At 45.6% G+C, this 24,843-nt stretch overlaps 1 protein-coding gene and 1 long non-coding RNA gene across 2 annotated transcripts; one reads left to right on the top strand and one right to left on the bottom strand.

Moving 5' to 3' along the window:
- Positions 1–3,106: 3,106 nt before the first annotated feature.
- LOC103012156 (uncharacterized) lies at positions 3,107–9,968 on the bottom strand. The gene is made up of 3 exons (XR_451571.2): positions 9,902–9,968; positions 6,163–6,402; positions 3,107–3,192 (listed from the first exon to the last, which is right to left on the bottom strand). It is a non-coding gene; the product is annotated as an uncharacterized LOC103012156 (long non-coding RNA).
- A 10,775-nt stretch (positions 9,969–20,743) lies between these two features.
- Positions 20,744–24,314, top strand: SOWAHA (sosondowah ankyrin repeat domain family member A). Its single transcript, XM_057540968.1, has one exon. It carries the CDS (start codon positions 21,104–21,106, stop codon positions 22,811–22,813), a length of 1,710 nt encoding a protein of 569 aa, XP_057396951.1. The 5' UTR covers positions 20,744–21,103; the 3' UTR covers positions 22,814–24,314.
- The last annotated feature ends 529 nt before the right edge of the window (positions 24,315–24,843 follow it).

Here is a 24,843-nt window from a genome sequence, read left to right on the forward strand (position 1 = left end):
TTTCTCCCCAGCACACTTTGTAATACTGCTCATTCAGAAAAGGAAGAATATAAGTGCATGACTCATATCCGTTTCTTTTCAGATTCTGGAGCACTGGGGAGGATGTTCAAGATTTTGTCAATCTCTGAGCTTTGAGGACAGGGTAGAGAGCAGAGGTGTGCAGTGCCACTCCTTGCCACTCCAAAATCTTCTGTATTTTTCTTTGGATGCCAAATTTGAAGTTACTGTATGGGTGCTGATAGTAAATTTCCCCTGTGATTTTTATCTACTTTATTTTATTTTGTTAGGAATTGAGAAAGAGAAATCCTGTAGGGAAGATTTCATTCACTGTCTGCATCTAGAAGTGCCCCTACACATTTTTAAAGCAGCATTGGCCGTCTCTGGCTTTCACATCTGACTTGTTATCAAGGTCTGTGAAATGATCCAAAGCAAGAGCATCCAAGGAGCCTCCTGGGTCCTAGGCACTGAGTTCACAAGTCCCAAGGTGTCCTAATCAGGCAGGCAAACTCTCCCATTTTGCAAAACATGACTCTTAAAAGCCAGATTTAGGAATTATAGTCAAGTGGCAGTACTGCCAGGTTGAGGCCTAGACCAGGAGTCCTGGCCTGATGGAAAAGCTGTCCCAGAGAGAAGGAACCATGTTCCAATTTCTCCTAGGAGACCGGTCAGAGTTTGCACCGAGGCTGGATGCAGGAGCTGTGTGGCACAGGGAGAACACCCAGCAGAAAGCAGCCCTTCCCTGGCCTCATGGGCTTCCGGCTGTCCCTGCCTCAAGTTCCACAGTGGAGACTGCATGCTGCAGATGGGACAGGAAGCAGGTCAAAACTTAGGCCTCCCTGCCTTCCACCAGAGCATGTGGCATGGATGTCTCATACACAAAGTACTAGGAATGCCTTGGATAGCCCTGGAGATGGGACTCTCTGCCTTTTAAAACAGAAGAGCCTCCCGTAGCACATGAGTCCCTGGGTCCCCTGAGAGAGCCCCAAGACCATGGCTCCCAGGAACACATCCTGGGAGGTTTTGTAGAGCCTGAAGCTTATAGAATTTGGAAGGCTTTCTTTGAGAAAAAGAATACACAATTATAAATACAAGATTGGGTATGGAAGTAATTATTTATTTAGAATGAGAAAAGAACAGGACTTGTAAGGTACCCATGCAAGTGAGAGGCCTGGAATCTTAAGCTGCATGTGTTTCAGGAGGTCCAGGGTGTCCTTAGTAAATGGGCCACAGAGACACCCATGGGTGCCTAGTCCCTGAGTCTACAGGGACTTCTGAAGCAACCCCCATGGCCCAGAGCTGCCCAATGCAGAGGAAACCCCACTCCAAACCTGGCCTGGAGGGCCCAAGGAAAGGGGTTGATACCAACTTTACAAGGGACTCCATGTGACTTGTCAGAAGATCCTGCCCATGACTCTGCCCCCAGCCCACGCCCTCCCCCCAATAGGCACAGGTCGCCCTACGGTGGTAGGATTTCAGCTCCTCCAAGGTGGTTGTGATCAAAAAGAATTCTCTGGGGAAAAAATATGTGGACTGTCCAGTAACTAGAGAGCTGCAATCTATACAAATGGAAGACTTAAGATGCTCACAGATGGAGAGGCCAGGTGATGTGCAGCTGGTGGCCAGACCATTTCAGCATGTCCTCCATCCCTGCAGCCATGAACAGGCTGGATACAAGCAGGTGAGAGGCAGCTCCACATGGTGACAAACTAGGCAGAGATGAGGAAGTTAAAATGTTTTGCTGTTTTGGAAAAATATGACATTCAAAGACCATGTGGGAAGCGGAGAGAGAAAGAATGCTTCACTCTGGCCAACGTGCCAAAGGAAGCCTTCAGGAAAGGAGACAGTTAACTCAGGAGAAGCAAATGGCAGGGCATGGCTTAAAGTGGGAGAGGTCTGCAGAGCAATAGTTTTCAAACTGGGCCCAGAGGGACCATGAGGAAAGTGGGGAAGAGAAGGGCTCTAGCCCCTCCCCTAAATGGCTCCATTCTATCTGGTTTATATATTGGGTTTTCGATTCAACAAAGGATTCTTCTGCAGCTAAAAATAAGTCTGAAAACCACATCTCTGGGGGGAATTTATTCAGACAGACAAAATGGGTCTAGAAAAGGCTGCTGGTGGTGGGATCCAAGGAAACAATTGAGTATGAGTTAAGATAGCTGAGAAGTAGAGTTTTACCTGGAACCAAGGGGTTGGCCAGGGAGATTGGAAAAATGAATCCAAAGGAGCTGAGAGAAATTACTATAACTTGAATTAGGAGTAGAAATAAGAGTAAATTAGCAATAAACAAAACACACACAGAAGGATGGGGCCAGCTGACTGAGGAATGAAAATAGAGAGGACAAAGGACTTGATTAATGCATAGAACTCAATCCAGATGAACCGATGACCAAGAGGCCAAGGCCCCATAACTCAGCTGTTTGGTTCTGACTGCTGTTTTACTAGGTATTCATACCCTGCTTGTGGGGGGCGGGGCAGGTTGGGGTGGGGGGAGGAGACAAGACAGAAGAGTTTAAGAAAGCAGGCAAAGGTTTAAGGGGATACTCCTCCAATCCATTCCATTGCTCTTGTCTTTCGTCAGGAAGAAAATCTTTCCCAGATGGCCCCCTAAAAACTCCCCCTGGGGTCTCATTGACCCCAGAAATGAGTCACATAGCCACACAGAGGTTTTGGGATTGCCAAAGGTTGGCTCACACTAATGTAATATGTGTTGGCTGTATTGTTGAGAATATTTAAATCTGCTGTAGAAGGCAAGAAAAACAACAACAAAAAAAAAAACCATGCAAAATTCATAAGATCTGTTAAGTACAGATAGTAAGTTGGTAACTTGTGAGACATGCTAGACATAGAATAAATGAAACATGGATGTTGAACATAGATAAGAAGGATACAAGAACACAAGAGTGTTATTTGTAGATAGAAAGGGATGGAAAGAGCCAGTTATAAGGTAAGGATCATGTTAATTCCAGATTGACAGCTGTCATCCCCAAATTAGCCCCCTTGGTGACGCCCATTATGATCCCATTCTGGCTCCCCGTGTGCTCTTCCCCGGCTGCCCAGAGGGTCATCCACGTGCTATGGTTGTAGCCAGGGGTACTTGCCTGTGTTTCTCTGGTAGAGCATGTGTTGGCTCCAGGCACCTTTGTCCAATCTCAACTCTGGTTCTTATAACCACACTGTCAGTGGGGAAGGATGCTGGGGGAGAGAGAGAGAGAGAGAGAGAAGATGTGAACACTGTGGAACACAGGATTCAGACAGTGTGCTCCTTCCACTCCGCATACACCGTACCCTAAGTGAATTCACCTACCCCACTTCTTTCCCCTTGTTTATTACTGCAAGCTTTAAATTGCATCTTTAAGCTGGGTAATTTGACCATCTTAAATTGGTCTATGAGCTCTTCTGTTCATGACCTCTGGACAGCTTGCCCAATAGAGCACTTGGAAGCTACACAGAGTCAAGATAATTTCCCACGTGACAAACAATAATGATTCATCCCCTAGTGCTGGGTGCATTGCTATCTAAACAAAATTGTAGTCCTGTTAGAAAGAAGGGGAGAATGGCTAAAGTCAGGTGTCTGAAGTCACAAGAGTTCACTTAGTCTGGCCTTCTGACTCCAGGTCAGATACACTGAGTTCATTTGAGATAGAGTCCATTTTTCTGATAAATTGCAGATACGGGGCCTTTATAATTTATTGTCATCTATGAAATCCTCTTGGAGGGAAGGACTGGTTCACTTCTCAGGGTCCTGCTGGTCCAGGCTATTACGATTTTATAAGTTCCTAGACTGGCTAAATACTGAGGTCATTTCATCATTCACACAATAAAGATTCCCTGAGCACTTCCTGTGTGCCATGGGCATGAGGATAATAAGGCACAATTACTGCCTCCGGGAGTTCAGAGTTCAATAGGAAAGCAAATATAAAAAGTGTTTATGAAAATAATATACAGCCAAACTTGGCCACCCCTTTAAGAATCTGCCCTCAGCAAAGCAAAACGTGTTGGGAGTCCAATAAAAGGCACAAGCACCAGCATCATGAAGCCCAAAGCCTGTGCCACCTCGTGCCAGCAACATGCTCCAGTTTCTCACTGCCAACCTCCGCCTTGTTCCCATTTACATTTGTCTCACTCACCTGGCTTGCCCGTTGTGACATGCGCGTTAGTTTTCTGTTGTCCTCCAGAACCCTGTGTCCTGGCTAACGCCATTGTTCCTGCTCTCCTTGGCTTGGCAATCCTACTGAAGGCCTGCTAGTGGACACCTGATGCCTCAGTCTGGCTCCTGCCCTCCCAGCATGCTCTCTGCCTGGGCAGATACTGCACCCTCAGCCCAGGCTTCCTAGTGGGACTCGCGGTACCCCATGCCAGGGATCCAGAGGAGGATGCGAGGACGGAGAGGGAAGGAGACGTCTTCCGGGGATGACATTCAGACACACGAATTTGCTCTGGTCACGGGCAGCTACTAACACAAAGAATGAGCCCACCCTAGACAAGCACACTCTCTAGGAATGAAGCTAGGGCCTTGGGGAGCTACATTAGCTCTTCCAGGCCTCCACTGAGAGGATGACAGCAAAACACCCATCTGCTTGCTCGGCATGCTCCTGCACTGCTTGGAATTGTACAAGAGGAAAAAAGTATCGCAAGCCTTGCTGCCTGACAGCACTAGCTCCTGATGGTTCCATGCTCAGCAGACCGCCCAGAGTTGCTTAGAAATCCTGTGCTTGTACCTAGTCAACCCCCTGGCCCATTCCCCATGGCAGCGGCTCCAAATAGCAATCACTCTTCCCCACTCCATCCCCCTTCACACTCAGCTGACACTGTGACCTTTTCTTTACAAAGCAAAACCATTTATTCAGTCAACAAACATTAACTAAAGGTCTACAGTGTGCTAGAGCCATGGGGACTAATCAGGTGTGGTTCCTGCCCTCTCAGGACAGTGGAGTCAGAGAAACACAGGGGCAGACGACAGGCTACCACGCAAGGGAGGCTGCTGGCCAGTTCCAAGGCCCTACCGCAGCCCCAGCCTCCAGCACTCACCCAGCCCAACACGCGCGTCTGCCAGTCATGCCTGGACCACCTTCCCTCTGGGATCCAAGAAAGTAGGGCCCCAACTCTTCCGTGGGGCATTCCCTTTTATAGTGTCAGCTATTCCTTCTTTTTCTCACATCTTAAATCTCTTCTCCCTCCCTTCTCCTACCCTCTTTTCCAGCCAACACCCAGAAGTCTCCTCATCTAAAAAAGCCTGTCTTGGGGCTTCCCTGGTGGCACAGTGGTTAAGAATCCGCCTGCCAATGCAGGGGACACGGGTTCAAGCCCTGGTCCGGGAAGATCCCACATGCCGCGGAGCAACTAAGCCCGTGGGCCACAACTACTGAGTCTGCACTCTAGAGCCCGCAAGCCACAACTACTGAGCCTGCGTGCCTAGAGCCCGTCCTCCACAACAAGAGAAGCCACTGCAGTGAGAAGCCTGCACACCACATTGAAGAATAGCCCCGCTCAACGCAACTAGAGAAAGCTCACGTGCAGCAACGAAGACCCAACGCAGCCAAATATAAAAACAAATAAATTTATAAAAAAATAAAATAAAATAAAAAAGCCTGTCTTGACCCCCCTTCCCGCCTCGTGCCCCCTGCTTACTCTCTCCTTTCCTTTCCTGACCAACATCTTGAAGGAACAGTCTACTTTTCAACTCACTCTTGTGTCTTTTGTCTCCTGTCAGTCTGTCTTTCGTCTCCACATCTCCAAGGAAACTGTTCTTGTCGAGGCCATCACTGACCTCTTAATGGCCAAACCCAGTGGCTTCTTTTCAATTCTGATCTTACTCTTCCCCCACAGCGCTGGGCTCCTGTTACTTTCTCTGTGATATTGTATATTCTCATGGAGAAAAAGAGCCAAATATATCAGAAGTACATAAAAAGGAAAGAGTGGGAGGCCCCTGTCCCAGCCTCCCACTCCACTCCCTGGGTTGACTCATGGCTTTCCAAATATTTGCCCAGGTATAAACAAAAGTAGAATTCATGCACATTTAGAGTTTGGATTTTAAAAAAGACAAACAACAAAAAAACCCATGAGAAACTGTTATGTCTCAGTCTACAAGCTCCATCCCAGCACTGATTTCCCACAGTGGGCCTGTCCCTAGCCCCACAAACTTGTAAGAAGTTTTCTTTTTACCCCTTGGCACTCCACAAGAGCCAAGCTCCTGGGTATCTCCACTGCATCTGGACTTCAAATCCATCAGGTCTGTGGCTTGAGTCTCTGGGTTTATGTTCTGTTTCTGGTCCATGGAAAAGTTTATCTTGTTTCAGTGCAGCTCCAACTTCTGAATTTTCTCCTCCTGCACCTTATAATATCATTGCGTTGGGCTTCAAAGCATAAACTCTCCATGCAAGTTCTCTTGCTTAATGGGTGATCCTGTTGAAGCACAAGTTAGATCCTGTCACTGCTATGCTCATCAACCTGCAATGGCTCCCACCTCCCTCAGAGTAAAAGCCTAAGTCCTTATCATGGCCTGCAAGGTTGAATGTGATATAAGCCCCCCACTACTTTTCTGCCCTCTTCTCTTGCTCTCTGTGCGCCATTCACACTAGACTCCTCATCATCCCTAGAGCACGCCTAGCCCATTCCTTTCCCTACCTGGTATGCTCCTCCCCCAGATACCTATGTAGCTTGCTTCCTTATTCTTTGAGTTTTTTCTCAGTGATGCCTTCCCTGGCCACCTTATGTTAAATCTTGGCACTTCCTATATTTCACATCTCTCTTCCCTGCTTTGTTTTTTCTCCTCTCTCTTTTGCCACCTCCTAATATACCACGTATTTCATTTTTCTTATTTGTCATCTGTATTCCCCATATACTGTGAGCTCCATGAGGACAGGGATTTTTTAATTAATTAATTTATTTATTTATTTTATTTTATTTTTGGGTGTGTTGGGTCTTCGTTTCTGTGTGAGGGCTTTCTCTAGTTGCGGCAAGCAGGGGCCACTCTTCATCGCGGTGCACAGGCCTCTCACTGTCGCGGCCTCTTGTTGCGGAGCACAGGCTCCAGACGCGCAGGCTCAGTAGCTGTGGCTCACTGGCCCACTTGCTCCGCGGCATGTGGGATCTTCCCAGACCAGGGCTCGAACCCGTGTCCCCTGCATTGGCAGGCAGATTCTCAACCACCGTGCCACCAGGGAAGCCCGAGGACAGGGATTTTTGACTGTTTTGCTCACTAATGAATCCCCAGTGCCTGGAACAGTCCCTGGACACTTAGTAGTTCCTCAATAAATGTTGGTTGAATGAATAAAGTGGCTGGGTTCATTTAACAAATATCACGCATGCAGTTTGCTCCTGGTCAGTACATACATCTCTTCTTCATTCGTGTTCCAAAGGGATGGCCACACTACAATTTAGCCATTTCCCTATGTCCTTATTTCTTGAAACCCTGTCCTCCCTTGGCTTTCCTGCCTCTCCTCCTGCCTCTCTGTCCATTCTTTCCTCTTCCCCTCCATGGATTGCTCTTTACCTGCCCCTTCAGGACTGAGATTCCCCAGGGTTCCACCCGCTCGTTCCTGCTCTTCTACACCTTCTCCCTAGATGGGCTCACCCACACCCTCACGTCATCCATCATCTAGAAGCTCATGACTCACTCCTGTGTCTCCAGCCCAGACATCCTCTTGAGCTCCAGATCCTCATTCGCAGCTACCTTCCAAGTGACACACAAACACTTCTTAACTTAAAACCTCAACTTGTCCAAACTCAACTTGCACCTTCCCCTTCTTTAATCTTCCTGTCGCAACAAACAGTGACACTGTTTTCCTCTTCTCACAAGACAGAAACTGTGGAATGATCTTTGAATACTCATATTCCTTCATCTCTGTTTGTAGGGTCACCAAATCCTGATTGTGCCTTAGAAACATCTCCTCAACCAGGCTCTCTTCTCCACCCTTCTGTCACTGCCCTAGTCCAGAGCTTTTCATCTCCTGTGGGCTCTCGCAGTGGCTTCCTTGTTGGTCTCCCTGACCCGGCTCTCTCCAGCTCATCACCCACATTGCCACCAGATAGCTTGCTAGGAGCCACGTTGGCCACACATTGACTCCTGGCTGCCCACAGAGAACTTCTCTGAAACAGGATTACAACCCTGAACAAGGCAGATGAGCTCCTGCCTTCAAGGGGCTCAGAGTCTGAAGACAGGCACTGAACAAGCAATGACTGTAGATAGGGATGTGTGGTGATGGGGAAAGTACAGACTGTGAGGGGAACAAGTAAGAGGGCACCTGATCTAGCAAAGGATCCGAGGAGACCATGTCGCGGAAGGGGTCAAGATGGAAGATGAACAGGAGTTAACCAGGCACAAAGTCCGTGTGGGCTGTGAGGTGGGGAAGGAGAATATCCCAAGATTATGAAAGAGAATTTAGAGAAAGAGAGACCCATTCCAGGAACTGAGAGGAGCTAAAGCTCGGAAGAAGAGTGCTGAGGGACAATGCCACGCCTCCCACTCCGTGTTTACCATCTCTTTCCAATTTACAATAATTGTAAGGAAATTTTTTATGTATATTTCTTTCTGCTACATTACAGAAAAGAAGAGGAGAAGATATCTGCAAAGAAAGGATTTCTCCTTGAGGAGGAGTGGGGAGGAGGAGGAGACCACACACAAGAAAAATGTCAGAATGGTATTAGACATCTCATTAGCAACATTGGTTGCTTAGAACAAAATGGAACAATAGTTCTCAGGGAGAACTATTTTCAACCCAGAATTCTATAACAAGCGAAGCTGTCAATTCAATGAAAGGGAGAATAAAGAAGTGTTCAGACATTTTAAAAGGTATAATGCTTACCTCGTGTTGAGTGTGAGAGAAAGGAGATATAAGATCCATGAGGTTAAGTAAAATTCCTCAGTCTTCAATTTGATTTAGAAGTTTTAGTATGAATTTATGAAGTATTTTTTCTCTTTAAAAAATGTATTTCCAGCCCTGTCTACTGAAAAGAGCTAGAAAAATGACCAATCCAATAACAATGAGAAATTGTTTACTCCAGGTCTAGGATAGGAAATATACAAGATGAAACTGAAACATCTTATTTCAGATATCAAGGAAGAATGAAGTCAAGAGGGTTAGGAGCCAAACTGAACAAAGTTTCCACTGGCAAATAAGAGACAATGTGAGCATTGTTAACTATAATAACTGGAACGAATTGAAACTCATCAAATACATTTAAATTCATGAGTAAAAATTGTAAAGCTCACAGGTTGTCTTTGGAAGATGCTAGGGACCCATAACTTTGACAAATGGTAAAGAAAGGGAATTTATTCAACCTTTCCCATAGAAACCTCAGGGTAACTAAATAGTAAATGGGGGGAAATTTCTCTCTAATATAGAAACCTTCCAGCTAGTAAATGAAGGAGTGACAAAATATCACCATGCTGTAATCCCCGATAAAATAATGGATCTAGGCAAGGATCATCAATGGCTGCTCACTCACGTTATAAAAGAGAGAAAGGCAGACATGATGTGCCTCTTTTCGGAAGCACAGGCTACCACCCATGAAGGTGCATCCACAATAATCAAGCTTGAATCTGCTCAAGACTCTAGATTTAATTACTAATCCACAGGAAGTACAGGAGGTAAAGGACTATGTCGAATGTCACAACAGGAATGCAAGGAGCAAAATCCAGATTGTGGGAAACTTTACAAGTAAAACAAAAAAAGTTCTGTTTCAACAAATAAATTGTAAGGAAAAAAGAGACAGGGGAACCGTAGATTAAACAAGACTCAAGAGACAGACATATCAAACAACTGTAATTGGATTCAATTCAAACCAGCAAACATCAGGGAAATTTGAACACTGACTGATTATTTGATGATGCTAAGAAATTAGAGCTAATTTTTAGGTGTGTTAATGGTATAGTGATTATGGTTTTTAAAAGAGCCCTTACCTGGGAATTCCCTGGCAATCCAGTGGTTAGGACTCCGCACTCTCACTGCCGAGGGCCCGGGTTTGATCCCTGGTCAGGGAACTAGGATCCCACAAGCCGCGTGACATGGCTGGGAAAAAAGAAAAAAAGAACCCTTACCTTTCAAGATATATACTTAAATATTTACTGGTGATATGATACCTGGAATTTGCTTCAAAATAATCTGGGAGTGGTAGGAAGTAACTAAGAATATAGGTGAAATAAGATTGACCATCAGTTGACAATTACTGGAGCTGGTTGATGGGTAAATGAGGGTTCATTATTTTATTTTCTCTCCTTTTATACGAGTTGGAAGTTTTCCACAACAAAAAGGTAAGAAAAAATTACTGCTTAAGCATCTTTTCTTAGAAAGTTACTTGATAGCATGCTTCAGCAGGTACCAAGAGAAAGAGAAAGATATGACAGTCAGAAACAGTGCATCCAAGCCAGGACAGCAGTCAAGGAGAGTCCCGGGATACGGGCTGACAGCTGTGCAGCAAGCCTGGAGCCACCAGCCAGGCTGATCAGAGGGCTCTCAGAGAGAGTTTGCGGGGAGTGACCCAATAGGATAGAGAGTATGACTGATGCCCTGGGAAACCCACAGAATGCAAAATAAAAAAAAAAAAAAAAAGAAGAAGAAGAAAGGCAATTATGCTCCCAGGAAAACAAACAAACAAATAAAAATAGACAAAAAGTCAGGACTCAAATATGAAGCAAAATAAAACATAGCACAGAGGTGAGTTGCAGTGAATGGGTTTTCATGGTTATCATAAAATAAAAAGTGTTTTGCATTTTAGAATCAACTTAGAAAGCACTTATGGAAGATTTCACTATGGTTAAATGCAATATAAATGTCATCAAAGTGCAAATGTATAAGTCAAGGTATAGGCAAGGAATGGCTGGGCAATGGAAGGCGGATGGTAGGGTGGGAGCGCTAATGTTCCCATCTTACAAAGTGGTAAGTTAGGGGTAAATCTGCCCTAGATTGATAAAGAAAGAAATTAGGGCTTAAGTATATTTTTTGAGGTTTCAGAACAGACCTGAGAAGGAACTAGGAATAATCTGGGGATGGAGAAGGGAGAAAAAAAGTAATAGAAATCAATTAAACCCTTATTTATTATATTAAGACATTCAATATTGATAAATCAGGAGACTTCAGTACAAGCATAATACTTGGGATGTGGATGTAACCACCAGAAGTACCAAAACCCAGAACTAGCCGAAAGTTTCTGTAGGGAGAGGGCCTGGGGATGGGGAATGCCATGTCAGGGTACAAGTGCTTCCCGTTATAAGCTCCTCTGTGCATGTGTTGCGTTGATTAGAAGCTATATCGTAGAGGGTCTTGCAGGCCATTTAAAATAGTTTAGCGTTTTACAAAGACAGCCAAGTGATGTGATTAGATCCGTGTTCTAAATGGCTTGCTCTGGCTGCAGATAGAGAATGGAATGGAGATGAGGCTGACTGGGAACAAGGACATTGAGTGCAAGGGGATGAGAGGACCATTGAAGACATCTAGGCTGGAGATGATGGCAGCCTGGCATAGGAATGGAGAAAGCTGGATGGATTGAAGAAGTACTAAAGAGGGTGAGGAAGAATCACGCTGCATGCCCGGTGGGGTGGTTGATGGTCCCTTTTATGGGGGAGGGACAGGAGGGTTAGGGAAGAAGATAACCAGTTCAGCTTAGACACATTGGTTTGAGTTATTGGGGTTGTGTGAGGCCCTTAATAGTCTGGCCCCAATCACCTTCTCCAGTCTGTGTCTGCACTCATTCACCTCCATTCTCACCACCACCGGCCCCATTCTCTGGCCACCCTGAGCTTCCTGCTATTTCACAAACATACTATATGCCTTTGCTTATGCTGATGCCTCTTCTGAGAATGCCTACCTCTCCCTTCTCAGCCTGCAGAGTTCCTGGTCATTAGCTCAAATATCTTGTCTTCTCAGAAAGGTTTTAGCTTCTCCCAAGGAGAAGTGCTCCCTCCCTTGGGTGCCCCAGGAGGCTAGGAGATCTCTGTCTGGCCCTAAGCACATCCTCCCATAGATCTCCGTTTGTATGTCTGTTTATATGTCTGTCTTCCCCACCAGGCTACAGTTTATAGTATAGAGGAACTGTCACTTATTATCTTTATATTTTTATCCCTTAAACTAGAAGTATGAAGATATTTCGTCTTGTTTGCCAGCACTCTTAGCTTGGTGATAACGACATGGAATGCCACACTGCAGATGACTCCAAAGGGATGCAGGCATTGCAAGGTGGTGGCGGGTTCTGGGAAAGTGAAAGTCTGTCATGGGTGGAGGAGACAGAAACCAAGAGTTCAGTGAATGAACTAACAAGAAACACACCTCCCCAGCAGAGTGAAAATACCCTGCTGGTCTACCATCTTGCCACATAAAATACCTCACAGAATGAGGAGCCTTCCTCTGGGTCTGGATACCTTTATACTGTCAAGGAATTTTTGCTCCCAAAATTTGATGTACACATCAGGACTCTCCAACATGCAGCTACAGCCATGGGTTTTAGTTGAGACGTGCCTAGGCCAGATCTTGTCATAGCCTTGGGTTATCTGAGACCTAGGGACCTGAGGAATGCTACTTCAGGATGGAATCTTCCATTCCAGTAATATTTGGATAAATGTCCATGTCCTTCTATCCTTCTGTATTAGTTTTCTGGAGCTGCCATAACAAATTATCATGAACTGGGTAGCTTAAAACTGCAGAAATTTGTTCTCTCACAGCTCTGGAGACCAGAAGTCTAAAAATCAAGGTGTCGGGAATTCTCCAGTGGTCTGGTCCAGCGGTTAGGCCTCCGCGCTTTCGTTGCTGAGGGCACAGGTTCAGCCTCTGGTCGGGGAACTAAGATCCCACAAGCTGCGTGGCGTGGCCAAATAAAATAAAAAATAAAAAAAATAAATAAAATCAAGGTGTCATTAGTCTGTAGCCCCCCAAAGGCTCTAGGGGAGCCTTTACTTGACAATCCTTCCTTGACTCTTCCAGCTTCTGGGGGCTGCAGGCATTCCTTGGCTTCCTTGGCTGCATCACTCCAATCTCTGCTTCGGTCTTCACATAGCCTTCTCCTCTTCTGTGACTTCTGTCTCTTATAAGGACACTTGTCACTGGATTTAACACCTACCTGGATAATCCAGGATGTTCTCATCTTGGGATCCTTAATTTAATTACATCTGCGAAGACACTTTTTCCAAATACAGTCACATTCACGGGTTCTGGGATGTAGACATATCTTTGGGTCGGGGGGGTCCACTATTCAACCCACTACATCTTCTGAATGGAAAATAACAAAGAGGACATAGAATTTGTCAACTTTGAGATGTAAACAATTTGTCTTAATGGAGACATACACAATGTTCTTTAAAAATTTAGACTGAATAGTGAAACACTACCACAGAGAAGCAGCAGCAAAAAAGCCCAATCCTAAACAACAACATGAACATGACTGTTTTTGTCTTCGCTGTCGCAGCCACACAGAAGGCTCTGTGCAGACTGTGGTCTTATTGTCTCTGCCCTGGAAACTTTCTAAGGCCCAGTATGTTGAGCTCCGAGGACATTAGGACATTGTGACATTTTGCCAAAAATTTTCCACTTAAAAAGGAAAGGATTATTTTGTCCAGGAAATTCTATCATCTCTGCCAAAGAAGAGAAGATGGAAGAGGAAGAAGAGAGGAAGGAACACGGCGCCATGTATGAAGAGCCAAGTTACAGACTCCATCCTTTTTCCACTGAGAGAGAAACTCTCAATAGTTTGTGTTTCAGAGACTGGATGGGAAAGCAGAAGCTTTCCTCTGGCTGAGCGCCCCACGCTCCTCTGTATTTTTGTTCCTTGCTTTTGCTCCAGCCATTCTATGTGGAATTGAAGTCCTGCAGGGTCAGCATAGATGTTTCTGTTGCTTACTATGCTGTGCTCACCTCCATTTGATCAACATCTGAGAAGGTAACCAGAAGTTTACATTTAGAAAAGTCCAGGAAGGCAGACCTCTCCATGGCCTCACTCTTAGCTCCTGAAATTGTGGGGCTATTGAACCACGGTAACCTGTTGTAACATAGCCAAGCTGTTTACTGACACCATTTTTGAGAAGGAACAAAGTGATGAGAGTCACTACCACATGACAAATCGTTACTGTTTTGTCATTATCAGTAGTTATTGAACATATCGAATAACTACTGAATAGTTACTGTAGACAGTGCCCTCTAGCCCATTCTGAAAAAGAAAAATCAAAGCAATGAAAGTCACTATTAGTGACAAACTGTTGCCATTTTATCATTATCAATATTAATTGAACATAGAGCTATATCCTAACTGATGAGGACACAGCATCTTGCTCCTGGGAGCTTGAGCCATTGTGGGAATAGGTAGATGAAAAGAGACCTATATCATCCTTGTTTTCAGTTAGTGCTGCTAGTATTTTATTGACGCTTAATCAAATAGGTAAAACCAGTACTGCTAATGACTTCTTCCCCAGACCACACAGCCTCAGAGGTACAGTTCATCTTCCTGTTTCTTGCTCGTTGTTCAGTGTCACTAATTATTACTCTGAGGGCTGTTAATAAAACTGTTCAATATTTACTTAGCTGATAGTCTCAAAGTGGCAAGCAAGCAGATCTTCTGAGGACCCGGAACTAGCCCTTTACTGCCTGCCCACATCACCTCTTGCTGTTCCCTCTGTTACACAGACCTCAGCTAGACTCCTCCCCCCAACACATTCCCTCTAGAAGGGAGGGTCTCCATCAACATATAACTCTCAGTCTTTTCGTATAACTTACTTCAAATTATTGTATTTTGAGCTCTCTGGTAATGAGCTCTTAGAAACGTTGAATAGGAAGTTGGATAAGTTGATATCTAAGGATTCTTTCTCCCTTTACCCATGTTGCCACATGGAAGGCAAGATAAACACGGTATGCTAGTGCAACAAGAGTTTAGGGAAGAGTTGAGCTATTTCCACCTGTCCATCTCTAAAGCCAGATGCTGTTGGTAGATTTCACATATCCAAACATTTGGTGCTGTCATCTCCAAGCCCATCTGAATGGGTAACCATAATAGAATGGAAGGCCGGCCTCTGGGTTGCTGATTTGTCCACCCTGACCCAAGCAGGGACTCTACTTTACAATTAAGGAAATGTTTAAAACAACATTTTGCAGGCCTCTCAAACTAAGCCGTCCTAATGTAGACATTGACCCAGGTGAAAGCCCCAAAAGGTCTCTCCGGGGGTTTAAAAATATATATAATTTTTTAAGTCAAAACTTGTCTATGAGAATAAAACAGGCCAAGAAGGGATGACTAAAGGCAGCAAAGGGCATCCTCTTGTGCTACACCTGACCAGGACACAGCTCTCCAAGTCTTCACGGACCAAGTCTCCCGTTCCCTATCAAGCAACCAAGCAACAGTCTGAGGAGTCAGATAAGAAGTCTGAAAAATGAATCACAGATATGAAAACTCAGTTTATAACAGAGGCAAAGGATCTGACACTTGTCACCAAGATTTAGACATAAAGAAAGTCCCTTTGACCTCAGAGAGGACTGGCTTAACAAGTCACAGGCATGAGAAAAAAAAGGCCCTCTTGCTTCCCCTGGGCTGGTAAGCAAGAACAAAACATGATTTGTTCCTGAAGTCAGGACTGCAAAAGCTTGATATCCGGACAAAGTCCCTTTACAGCCATTCTGGGTAGCCCATCCCCCTCTGTCCCTGGTGCTCCTGCCTGGTGGGGACCCAGACACTCCTCTTCCTTACAGGCATTGGTGAGCCTGCCGGGGGCAGAAGAGACAGGCTGTGGTGGACTAAGCCTAATGGAAGGGGCCTATTCACACCACCATGACAGGGACAAGACAGTTGGAAACATAAAGCCTCCACTACGGCTCTCTATGGGGCTCAGGCATGGGGTTCAGAGCAGATTGTGGGTTGGAAGAGGCAATGCAATATAACATAATATAACAATGTAACATAACACAATATAATACAGTTATGAAGGGTTTTAATTTTATATATTTTTTTAAATGTGCCTTTAAAAATGCAAAGGGCCGTCTTCCCTGACCTCCTCCAAATTTAAGTTACTGAGATAGGAAAAAAATGTCCTTGTTGCTTTCTCCCATGTTCAAAACACATTATAGAATTTTACCCTTGCTATAAATATACATTTTATGTTTGATTTTCCTAATGTTTACTGGCAAACTTCTGGGTCACTGGAAGAATTGATTCGATGGCCTCACTGGCAGCAAGGCACCAAAATTTAAAAGCAGCCTGGGGAACTGGATGTCATTGGCATCCTCATCCTAATGTCTCCTCAAACTATAAACTAATCATTTAAAATATTAAAGCAGAGTACGTTCAGATGCACAAGTATAAAGGTTTAAGCTAGATTTTTATTTGACGACTTCTTCCCTACTTTATTTATTAAACATACAGAACATCAGTCTTAAGTACTGGTGATCCAATTTTGCACAGTGAATGAGCATGAGCTTTGGAATCAGACAGGTTGGGGTTTGAGTTTGGGCTCAGCCAATTATTAACTGTGACCTTGGGCACATTTCTTTGTATAGCTCAGAGCCTGAAGCCTGTTAAGCACTGTCAGTAAACTTTGCTTGTACCAGCAATTCAGTACAAGCAAAGTATTTAATCTCTTGCCTATTCTTAGTGATCATAGTCAGAAGGAGCTCAAACCACAAAAATCAATAATGATCTTTAACAGGGGAATCTTCTCCCTCCTCCCCTTGGGGAGAGGGGGCAGTAACAAATTCCAAGTTCATTGAGGCTCCACTACCTATGAGATCATGGAAATGATTTTTCCAAGGGACCCAACAATTTGTCCTGAAAAAGCTAAGAAAATAAAATATAAAAAGTAGCTATTGACATGAAAATGGCAACGAAGGAAATGTGACTTTAAAAATGAAAACAGGCAATATAATGCAAGTTCTCCTCCTGAAACTTCTTTGTCACCCATCCCTGTCTTTCTGCCCTAGCTGGATGGCCCTCACCATCTCTCACAGGGACCCTGTCATCACCTCTCCAGAGCCCCCTCCTCCACCCATTCACCACATCAGCACCGGTTACAACAGGCTAAGGGAGCATTGGTTATGGAACAATTAGTGGTCTAATTCTATCTGTGTAGAACAGTATATATGGCTGTTTATATATCTATGGATGTAAATAGAAAACCTCAGAGAATAAACCAAAAAATATTAAGAGTGGTTCTCTCTAACATGTGATCTGTTCTTTCCATATTTTGGAAACTACTGAGAATTGGGAAAACATCATTATTAATGTTATAATCAGGAAATAATTAAAGCTACTTTTTAAAAAGAAAAAAGAAGAAAGGTTTCCATGGCATTCTACTGCAAACAGGATAAAGTCCAAACTAGCATATAAGGTCCTCCATCCATGACCCCAGATTACTTTTCAAACATTATCTTCTTCTGTGTCTCTGACACATACCCTAAATAGAAAACACACTAGACACTCTTTACCCTGAATTCAGCCTTCACAGTCCAACTTCCAAGCCCTCCCCGTCTTGTTCTCACAGCCTGTCTCTTGAAGGTTTTCCCAGGTGCCTCTCTTAGAATCTACCTGCTAGAAAGCACAAAGAGCATTCATTTCATTTGGACATGTAACACAATTAGTTATGTTTTTCTCTCCACTAAGCAGTAAGCTGTTCAAAGGAAGGTTGTGTCTTCTTCCCAGAAGACTTTGCTCACTGCCTTGCACCCAAAGATAGCCAATAGATGTTCATTGAAATAAATTACAGAAGAGTGAAGAGGATGATACACCTGGGGCAGCTGCAGAAGACCTGACCGAGGTGGGATTTGAGCTGGGTTTAAAGAAGGGGTAATATTTAAAGAGAAATGATAGCTGATTACATTTATAATTCTATGGTAAAAACACAAGGACTTTCCCCAAGGATACTGTTGTTATTCTGTTGTAGACTGCTTGATGCTACAGGGTAAACTGGTGCTAAAAGTTCTTTAAAAGGGAGATGTACCTTCGTATTTTTCACTTATAGTCTTAAGCTAAAAGGATACAATATTTGCAATTAAAAACTAGTTGTCTAAAAATGAAAGTGTCATCAGAAAACAAAACTAAAGGACAAACGACAAAATGGGAAAATATTTACAACATATATAATAAAGGGTTAATAACTACATATCAACAAGAAAATATGGGTAAATGGGGAAAAGGGCAAGTCACAAAAGAACAAATCAAAGACAATAAATACGAGGGGAAAAGTTTAACTTCGTTAGTAATAAAATAAATGGAAATTAGAATGAGATACAAATTTTTTGACTTTCAAAATGACAAACGAAAAGATACTACTCAATGTCAGTGAGGGAAAGACAAGGGAATTTCATGGGGCTGTAACTTTTCTGGAAAACAACTTAGTGAAAAGTTTCCAAGAGTTTTTAAAATAATTAATTCCCTTTGACCTAGTAATTCTACTTGTAGGATTCTATCCTAAGGAATTAATCAGAAATGTGCACAAAGTTTTATATATAAGCAACACCATCCATAAGAATTAAAAACCAGAAACAATGTAGACTATTAAATGTAAGAAAACAATTAAAGTGTATTACTATATATACGTGATGCTGTCATTAAAAAAATCATATATTTTTTAAAGAATAGTTACTGTCATTAGGGCAAATGCTCACAATATAGTATAAAACGAGGTTGCAAAGAAGATTAAATTGAATGCATTCTGGAAACAGAACTGAAGACAGAAATTGGGCTTCCCTGCTGGCGCAGTGGTTAAGAATCCGCCTGCCAATGCAGGGCACAAGGGTTCGAGCCCTGGTCCGGGAAGATCCCACATGGCGCTAAGCAACAAAGCCCGGGTGCCACAACTACTGAGCCTGCGCTCTACAGCCCATGAGCCACAACTACTGAGCCCACACCACATCTACTGAAACCCACGCGCCTAGAGCCTGTGCTCTGCAGCCAGAGAAGCCACCACAATGAGAAGCCTGCACACCACAACGAAGAGTAGCCCCCGCTCACTGCTTTTGGTCTTTGTTGCTGCGCGGGGGCTTTTCTCTAGTTGCGGCGAGCGGGGGCTACTCTTCGTTGTGGTGCGCGGACTTCTCGTTGGGTGGCTTCTCTTGTTGCAGAGCACGGGCTCTAGGCGCGCGGGCTTCAGTAGTTGTGGCTCGCAGGCTCAGTAGTTGTGGCACACGGGCTTAGTTGCTCCACAGCATGTGGGATCTTCCCCGAGCAGGGCTCAAACCCGTGTCCCCTGCATTGGCAGGCAGATTCTTAACCACTGCGTCACGAGGGAAGACCGTTCTCTCTCTTTTTTTTTTTCAATGAGTAAGAATAATAGTAGTGGCTATACTACTACCAATAATTTGAATGTTTACTGTGGGCCAAGCATTGTTCTAAGTGCTTTATGTTTACTTTCTCACAGAATCCTCACAACAACTTGTTGAGGTAAGTGTAATTATTGTCATTCTCCCCCTTCACAGATAAGAAAATTGAGGTACAGAGAGGTCAAGCAAGTAGCTCAATGTAGAGCTGACACTCAAGTGTGGCATTTTGGGTGGAATTAATTGGGAGATTGGGATTGACATATATACACTCCTGATACTATGCATAAACTAGATAACTAATGAGAACCTATTGTATAGCACAGGGAACTCTACTCAGTGCTCTGCGGTGACCTAAATGGGAAGGAAATTCAGAAAAGAGGGGATATATGTGTATGTATAGCTGATTCACTTTGCTGTACAGTAGAAACTAACACAACATTGTGAAGCAACTATATGCCAATAAAAATTAATTTAAAAAAAAGTGCAAGAGACCAAGATTCCAGTGTCTTGCTCTCTTTAAGTACTACGGTGCCTCTAATTATATATTTGTAGTACTGTGTTTGTAAATTAAGAAATTGATCCCACCTTTGCCCTGGCTGGTCCCTCTGCTGAAAAAGCTTCTTCTCCTACGTAGCTACTTAAGTCCCTGATCTCTTCAAGTCCTTGCTTAATTGTGGCCTTCACAGTGAGTCCTACCCCCTAAACACAGGGTTCAAACTTGCAACCTGCCCCTCTATTTTACTCTGCTTTATTTTTTCCATAGTATTTCTCTAGCATATTATACAATTTTCAGATTACCATATCACTTCTCTTTGTCCCTCCCCACCTTCCCCCCAGCCCGCTATGGGAGCTCCATTAGGTCAGGGGTTTTTATCTGTCTTGCTAATGGATGTATCACAGTCTGAAAAAGTACTGGCACAAACTAGGTGAGCAACAAATACTTGTGGAGTAAGTGAACTTTTAAAAACATAGCATGATTCCAATTTTACTTTCATATTTTAAAGCATAAACATGTATATGCATGTGTATGGGGGAGGGAGAAGAAAAATAGTCAAAATGTTAATGGTGATTTCAAGTGATATTTTTCCTTCTTTATGTTTTCCTGTGGTTTTATTCCCCAAACTCAATGTGAAAATGTATTATTTTATCATAAGAAAATTCTAAACCTCGGGTGACATGCATTGCCACGCACAGCAAATTGTCTTTACTGCAAGTTGCATGAAGCCGTTTTCCTATGTGAAACGCAATCAACAATTCAAGAGGTATTGATGATCTTTAAATAAATTATTGCTTTTAAGCAATCGCCCGGTATTTTGTGGTGGTTAAATATTTCTGAAAGGAATAAAAATCCTTGCCTCGCCGGTCGACCGCGGCATCCCTGGGGAACACACCCACCTAGCAACCCGGAGCCGAGCCTGGCACTGCGCCTTTAATTCCCGAGTTGGGAGGGGCGGTGGAGAATTTCCGCTCCCCCACTCCCACCGCGTCCCTGGTGGCAGCTGTCACCGGTAAGGCGAGCACCGCGCACGGGGGATGGAGCCCAGCGCCCATTGGACAGAATATAAAGGCAGAAACCTACCCCCGAAGACTGGGAGCCCCGCGGGGCGGCAGCGGGGAGCGCGCGCCGCGGCCCCCAGCTCCTTTTTCCAGGAGACTGCCGGGCCCCGCGGCGCAGGCATGACCGAGGTCCAGCGTCAGGGACACGCCCGTTACGCCTCGTTGAAAACGATCAGGTGAGCCTGGCCGAGGCGGACGTGACTCCTGGAACCCCAGCTCCAGTGCGTCCCAGCTGGCGCCGCGGCGTCCACCTGCCCAGCAACCGGGAACAGCTGGTCGGTGGGAGGAGGAGGCCCCGCCTCCCCTGCGGGACCGGACTGACCATGGCGCTGGCCGCGGCCGCGGCCGCTGCGGCCGCCGGGGTGAGCCAGGCGGCAGTGCTGGGCTTTCTGCAGGAGAACGGCGGAAAGGTGCGCAACTCTGAGCTGCTGAGCCGCTTCAAGCCGCTGCTGGATGCCGGCGACCCACGCGGCCGCGCCGCCCGCAGGGACCGTTTCAAGCAGTTTGTCAACGACGTGGCCGTGGTGAAGGAGCTCGACGGCGTCAAATTTGTGGTGCTGAGGAAGAAGCCGCGGCCCCGGGAGGGACCAGAGCCCCTTCCCTCCTGCTTCCCGAGCACCCCGGGGGCATCAGCCCCGCCGTCGAAGATCACCTCCGTCTCACAGGGGGAAACCGCTGCTTCGGGGGCTCCATCCTTGGCCTCGGCGCAGAGGGCGGTGGAACCACCTGAGGACCCGGCTCCGCCATCAGAGCCACAGGACACCCCCGGGACTCCGGCCTCTGAGCCCACTCAGCTGACTAAGGGGCTGCTGTTAGCCCCAGCCCGGCAGTCAGGGATGCCCTCGGACCCCCACATTACAGCCTTTGAGCTGGCCCAGCCCTCCGAGGGACTCTCTGCAGACGTGGCCCCACCGTCCATGGCACCGTCGGAGGCAGCTTTGCCCCATGCAGAACCGCCAGACCTGGAACCTGAGCCTGGGCTTTCAAACGGGCCGCCACCACCCCCTCCGCGCGCGCTGCCGCAAAAGCCCTGCATGCTGCCGGTGCGCTGCGTCCCGGGCCCCGCGGCGCTCCGGATCCGGGCGGAGGAGCAGGGCCTGCGTCGGCAGCTGTCGGAGGAGCCCAGCCCACGGAGCTCCCCTCTGCTGCTGCGGCGGCTCTCAGTAGAGGAGTCCGGCCTGGGCCTCAGCCTGGGCCCCGGCCGTTCCCCGCACCTGAGGCGCCTGTCGCGCGCCGGCCCTCGCCTGCTGAGCCCCGACACCGAGGAGGTGCCCGCCGCACCGCCGCCGTCCGCCGTACCTCTGGAGCCGGCCGAACACGAGTGGCTAGTGCGGGCTGCCGGGGGCCGTTGGACCCACCAGCTGCACGGGCTGCTGCTGCGCGACCTCGGCCTGGCGGCCAAACGCGACTTCATGTCTGGTTTCACGGCCCTGCATTGGGCCGCCAAGAGTGGCGACCTCGAGATGGTGCAGCAGCTGGTGGAGATCGCGCGGCGTGGAGGCGCGCGGGTCGACGTGAACGCGCGCTCCCACGGTGGCTACACGCCGCTGCACCTGGCGGCTCTGCATGGCCACGAGGATGCAGCGGTGCTGCTGGTGGTCCGATTAGGTGCGCAGGTGCACGTGCGTGACCACAGCGGGAGGCGCGCTTACCAGTACCTGCCGTCCGGCGCCTCGTATGCTCTGCGCCGCCTACTTGGCGACCCCGGCCTGCGAAGCTCTACCGAGCCCGATGCGACCGGTGGTGGTAGTGGCAGTTCTGCGGCCCGGCGCCCGGTGCAGGTGGCCGCCACCATCCTCAGTTCCACCACCAGCGCGTTTCTGGGCGTCCTGGCCGACGACCTGATGCTCCAGGATCTGGCTCGAGGCATGAGGAAGTCGGGCTCCTTAAGCAAATTCTTGGGTGCCTCGCCCATGGCTCCTCGTAAAAAGGCAAAAACCCGCAGTAGTCTGCAGGTCTTTTCAGAAATCTCCCGTCGACCCACTCCGGGGCCCTTGGCTGGTCTAGTGCCCAGCCTACCCCCAGCAACCTGACGGTTCCCGAGGCTACGGCTTAATTGCTCTAATCGGGCCTGCCTCTCACAGTCTAAGCCTGCCCAAGACGGCGGTCCGACACCTTCGGCTCCATCTTGTTTCCAACTTTGTCCACTGCAGCCTGTTTTACCCAAGTGGGCCTACGCCTCCAGCTTCTGTCTGAAGCTTGATCTTTCTCCAGAGATGGGGTTCAAGATCTCAGTGAGAGCCTCCTATGAAGAACTACAGAAGTCAGGATTGAACTTTAGAGGAAATTTGAAATATAGTATCAAAGGTTAAGGGGCAGCAGCTGGTCTGGCCCCTGAATGATTTAACCCGATGCCTCTGCATCTATATACTCCCAAGCCAGAATTAGAGCTTTGTGTGATGATGGATTGTCAGCTTTAAGATATGTAGTGCTTTTGTAATTTGATGCTTTTATCCTGTTTTTAAATTGAAATGAGGTAAAACAACTTTCATAAAAAACCTTTTGAAAGTATATTTTTCCAAAATGCTCAGACATTTTCAATCTTTTGCTAAATATTTTGGAATTCTATTAAAAAAAAAAAAAAGATGATCAAGATCTAAAGGAAATTAGTCCCAACCAACAAAACCCTTGAATGGTTATCTACCTCATTTTAGGCAATCAAGATTCCAGAGACTCGTGAACACAGAATGTGACCATTGTGAATGTAATTAATTTCAGTTGTACTGAGAATGCTAAATATTAGAAAACAAGTACATCTTGGGAGTAAAAGTGATTTAACAATGAGAGAAAAGAGATACTTTGGCAAATACTTTTAATTTGTGGTTGTCTTTATGGTGAAATATAAACGTGTGTCTTTGGCACTGGTGGCTGGCTACTTTGATATGGCATGAATATTTAATTTTTTAAAGTGTGATTTATTTGTGAAATGCACCATTCTGCCATATTTCTGAATCTGTGGCTTTCAAATCCGGCTGAGCCTTTCAGTGCAGTAGGTGAACATTCAAAGAAAAAAATGTCATAGCATAACACTAGAAAAATCACTGGTTAAATAGTAACAGATACAATTAAGGAGCAACTATTTTATATGAAAGTTCCGTACAAGCAAAAGGTATGTGATATCCATTTTAAGAAGCCATCTGAAAGCAAACAACTTATTCCAAAATAGCAAATGCAGAATCTCCTTGCTCAGTGACCTTAGAGAGGGGTGGCTTGATTCATCTGTATCTTTGCTCCTATTTGTAATTGAGAAGGTTTTAAGTATTGCCAAGATTTCTCAGGTTCAACACAGTGTAATTAAAATGGCTCTTTTGCCATTTTAAAGATGTGGAATCTATTTGCTCAACCAACCTTTTTATATCATATTGTAATAATGCTCTGCTTTTGCAAATTGGGTTTGCATGTCATTAGTTATACCAAATAGTTTCTGTGGCACAGGGTACTGGGGCTCCCCTCCCATATATGTATCAGTGAGGCCTCTGAAATTATTTAAGGCAGTCTTTCATGGAATGTTCTGATTTAAGCAATGAAATAAAGTCTCCCATTTTGTTCCTGCTTGTGTGATGATGTACTTCCCTTAAACATTCTACAGCACTTGCTACTGTATTTTGCTTTTCTTTTCACTTCTTTTCTCCTCATCCTTCTGCCTCTTTCAAGCATTCTACTATTGAAAGAATTTGGATTTCTCTGCAAAATAAAGGAGTCAACCAAACATGGATATGGTAGCCAAAAACTGTAGGTAAATGTAGGCCCGGATCTGACCTCTCCCACCTTCCTTGCTTGGAACTCTAGCTAAGCTGCATAAATTATTTCAAAGTGAAAATTAAGTCTTCTCCCTCTGCAAAAAAAAAAAAAAAAAAGACAGGAAGTAATAATTAAAGCAATCTCAGTAGCTGAAGGTCTAGGACAGGATAAAATATTAGAGATTTTTCATGGTAAAAGAGAGGCTTGACTGAGACGGGTAACAAAGGTCACACACACAGGGATGACCAGCTTTGAGAAAGACAAAATGTAAACCCGCAAAGTGGTAATAACAATAACTAATGTTTATGGCACACTTAAATCA

Source organism: Balaenoptera acutorostrata, chromosome 2, assembly GCF_949987535.1.
Source record: "Balaenoptera acutorostrata chromosome 2, mBalAcu1.1, whole genome shotgun sequence".
NCBI classification, from domain to species: domain Eukaryota; kingdom Metazoa; phylum Chordata; class Mammalia; order Artiodactyla; family Balaenopteridae; genus Balaenoptera; species Balaenoptera acutorostrata.

Excerpts from the sequence above, each read along its gene's own strand:
- SOWAHA (XM_057540968.1), top strand. The coding sequence starts at position 21,104 with ATGGCGCTGGCCGCGGCCGCGGCCGCTGCGGCCGCCGGGGTGAGCCAG.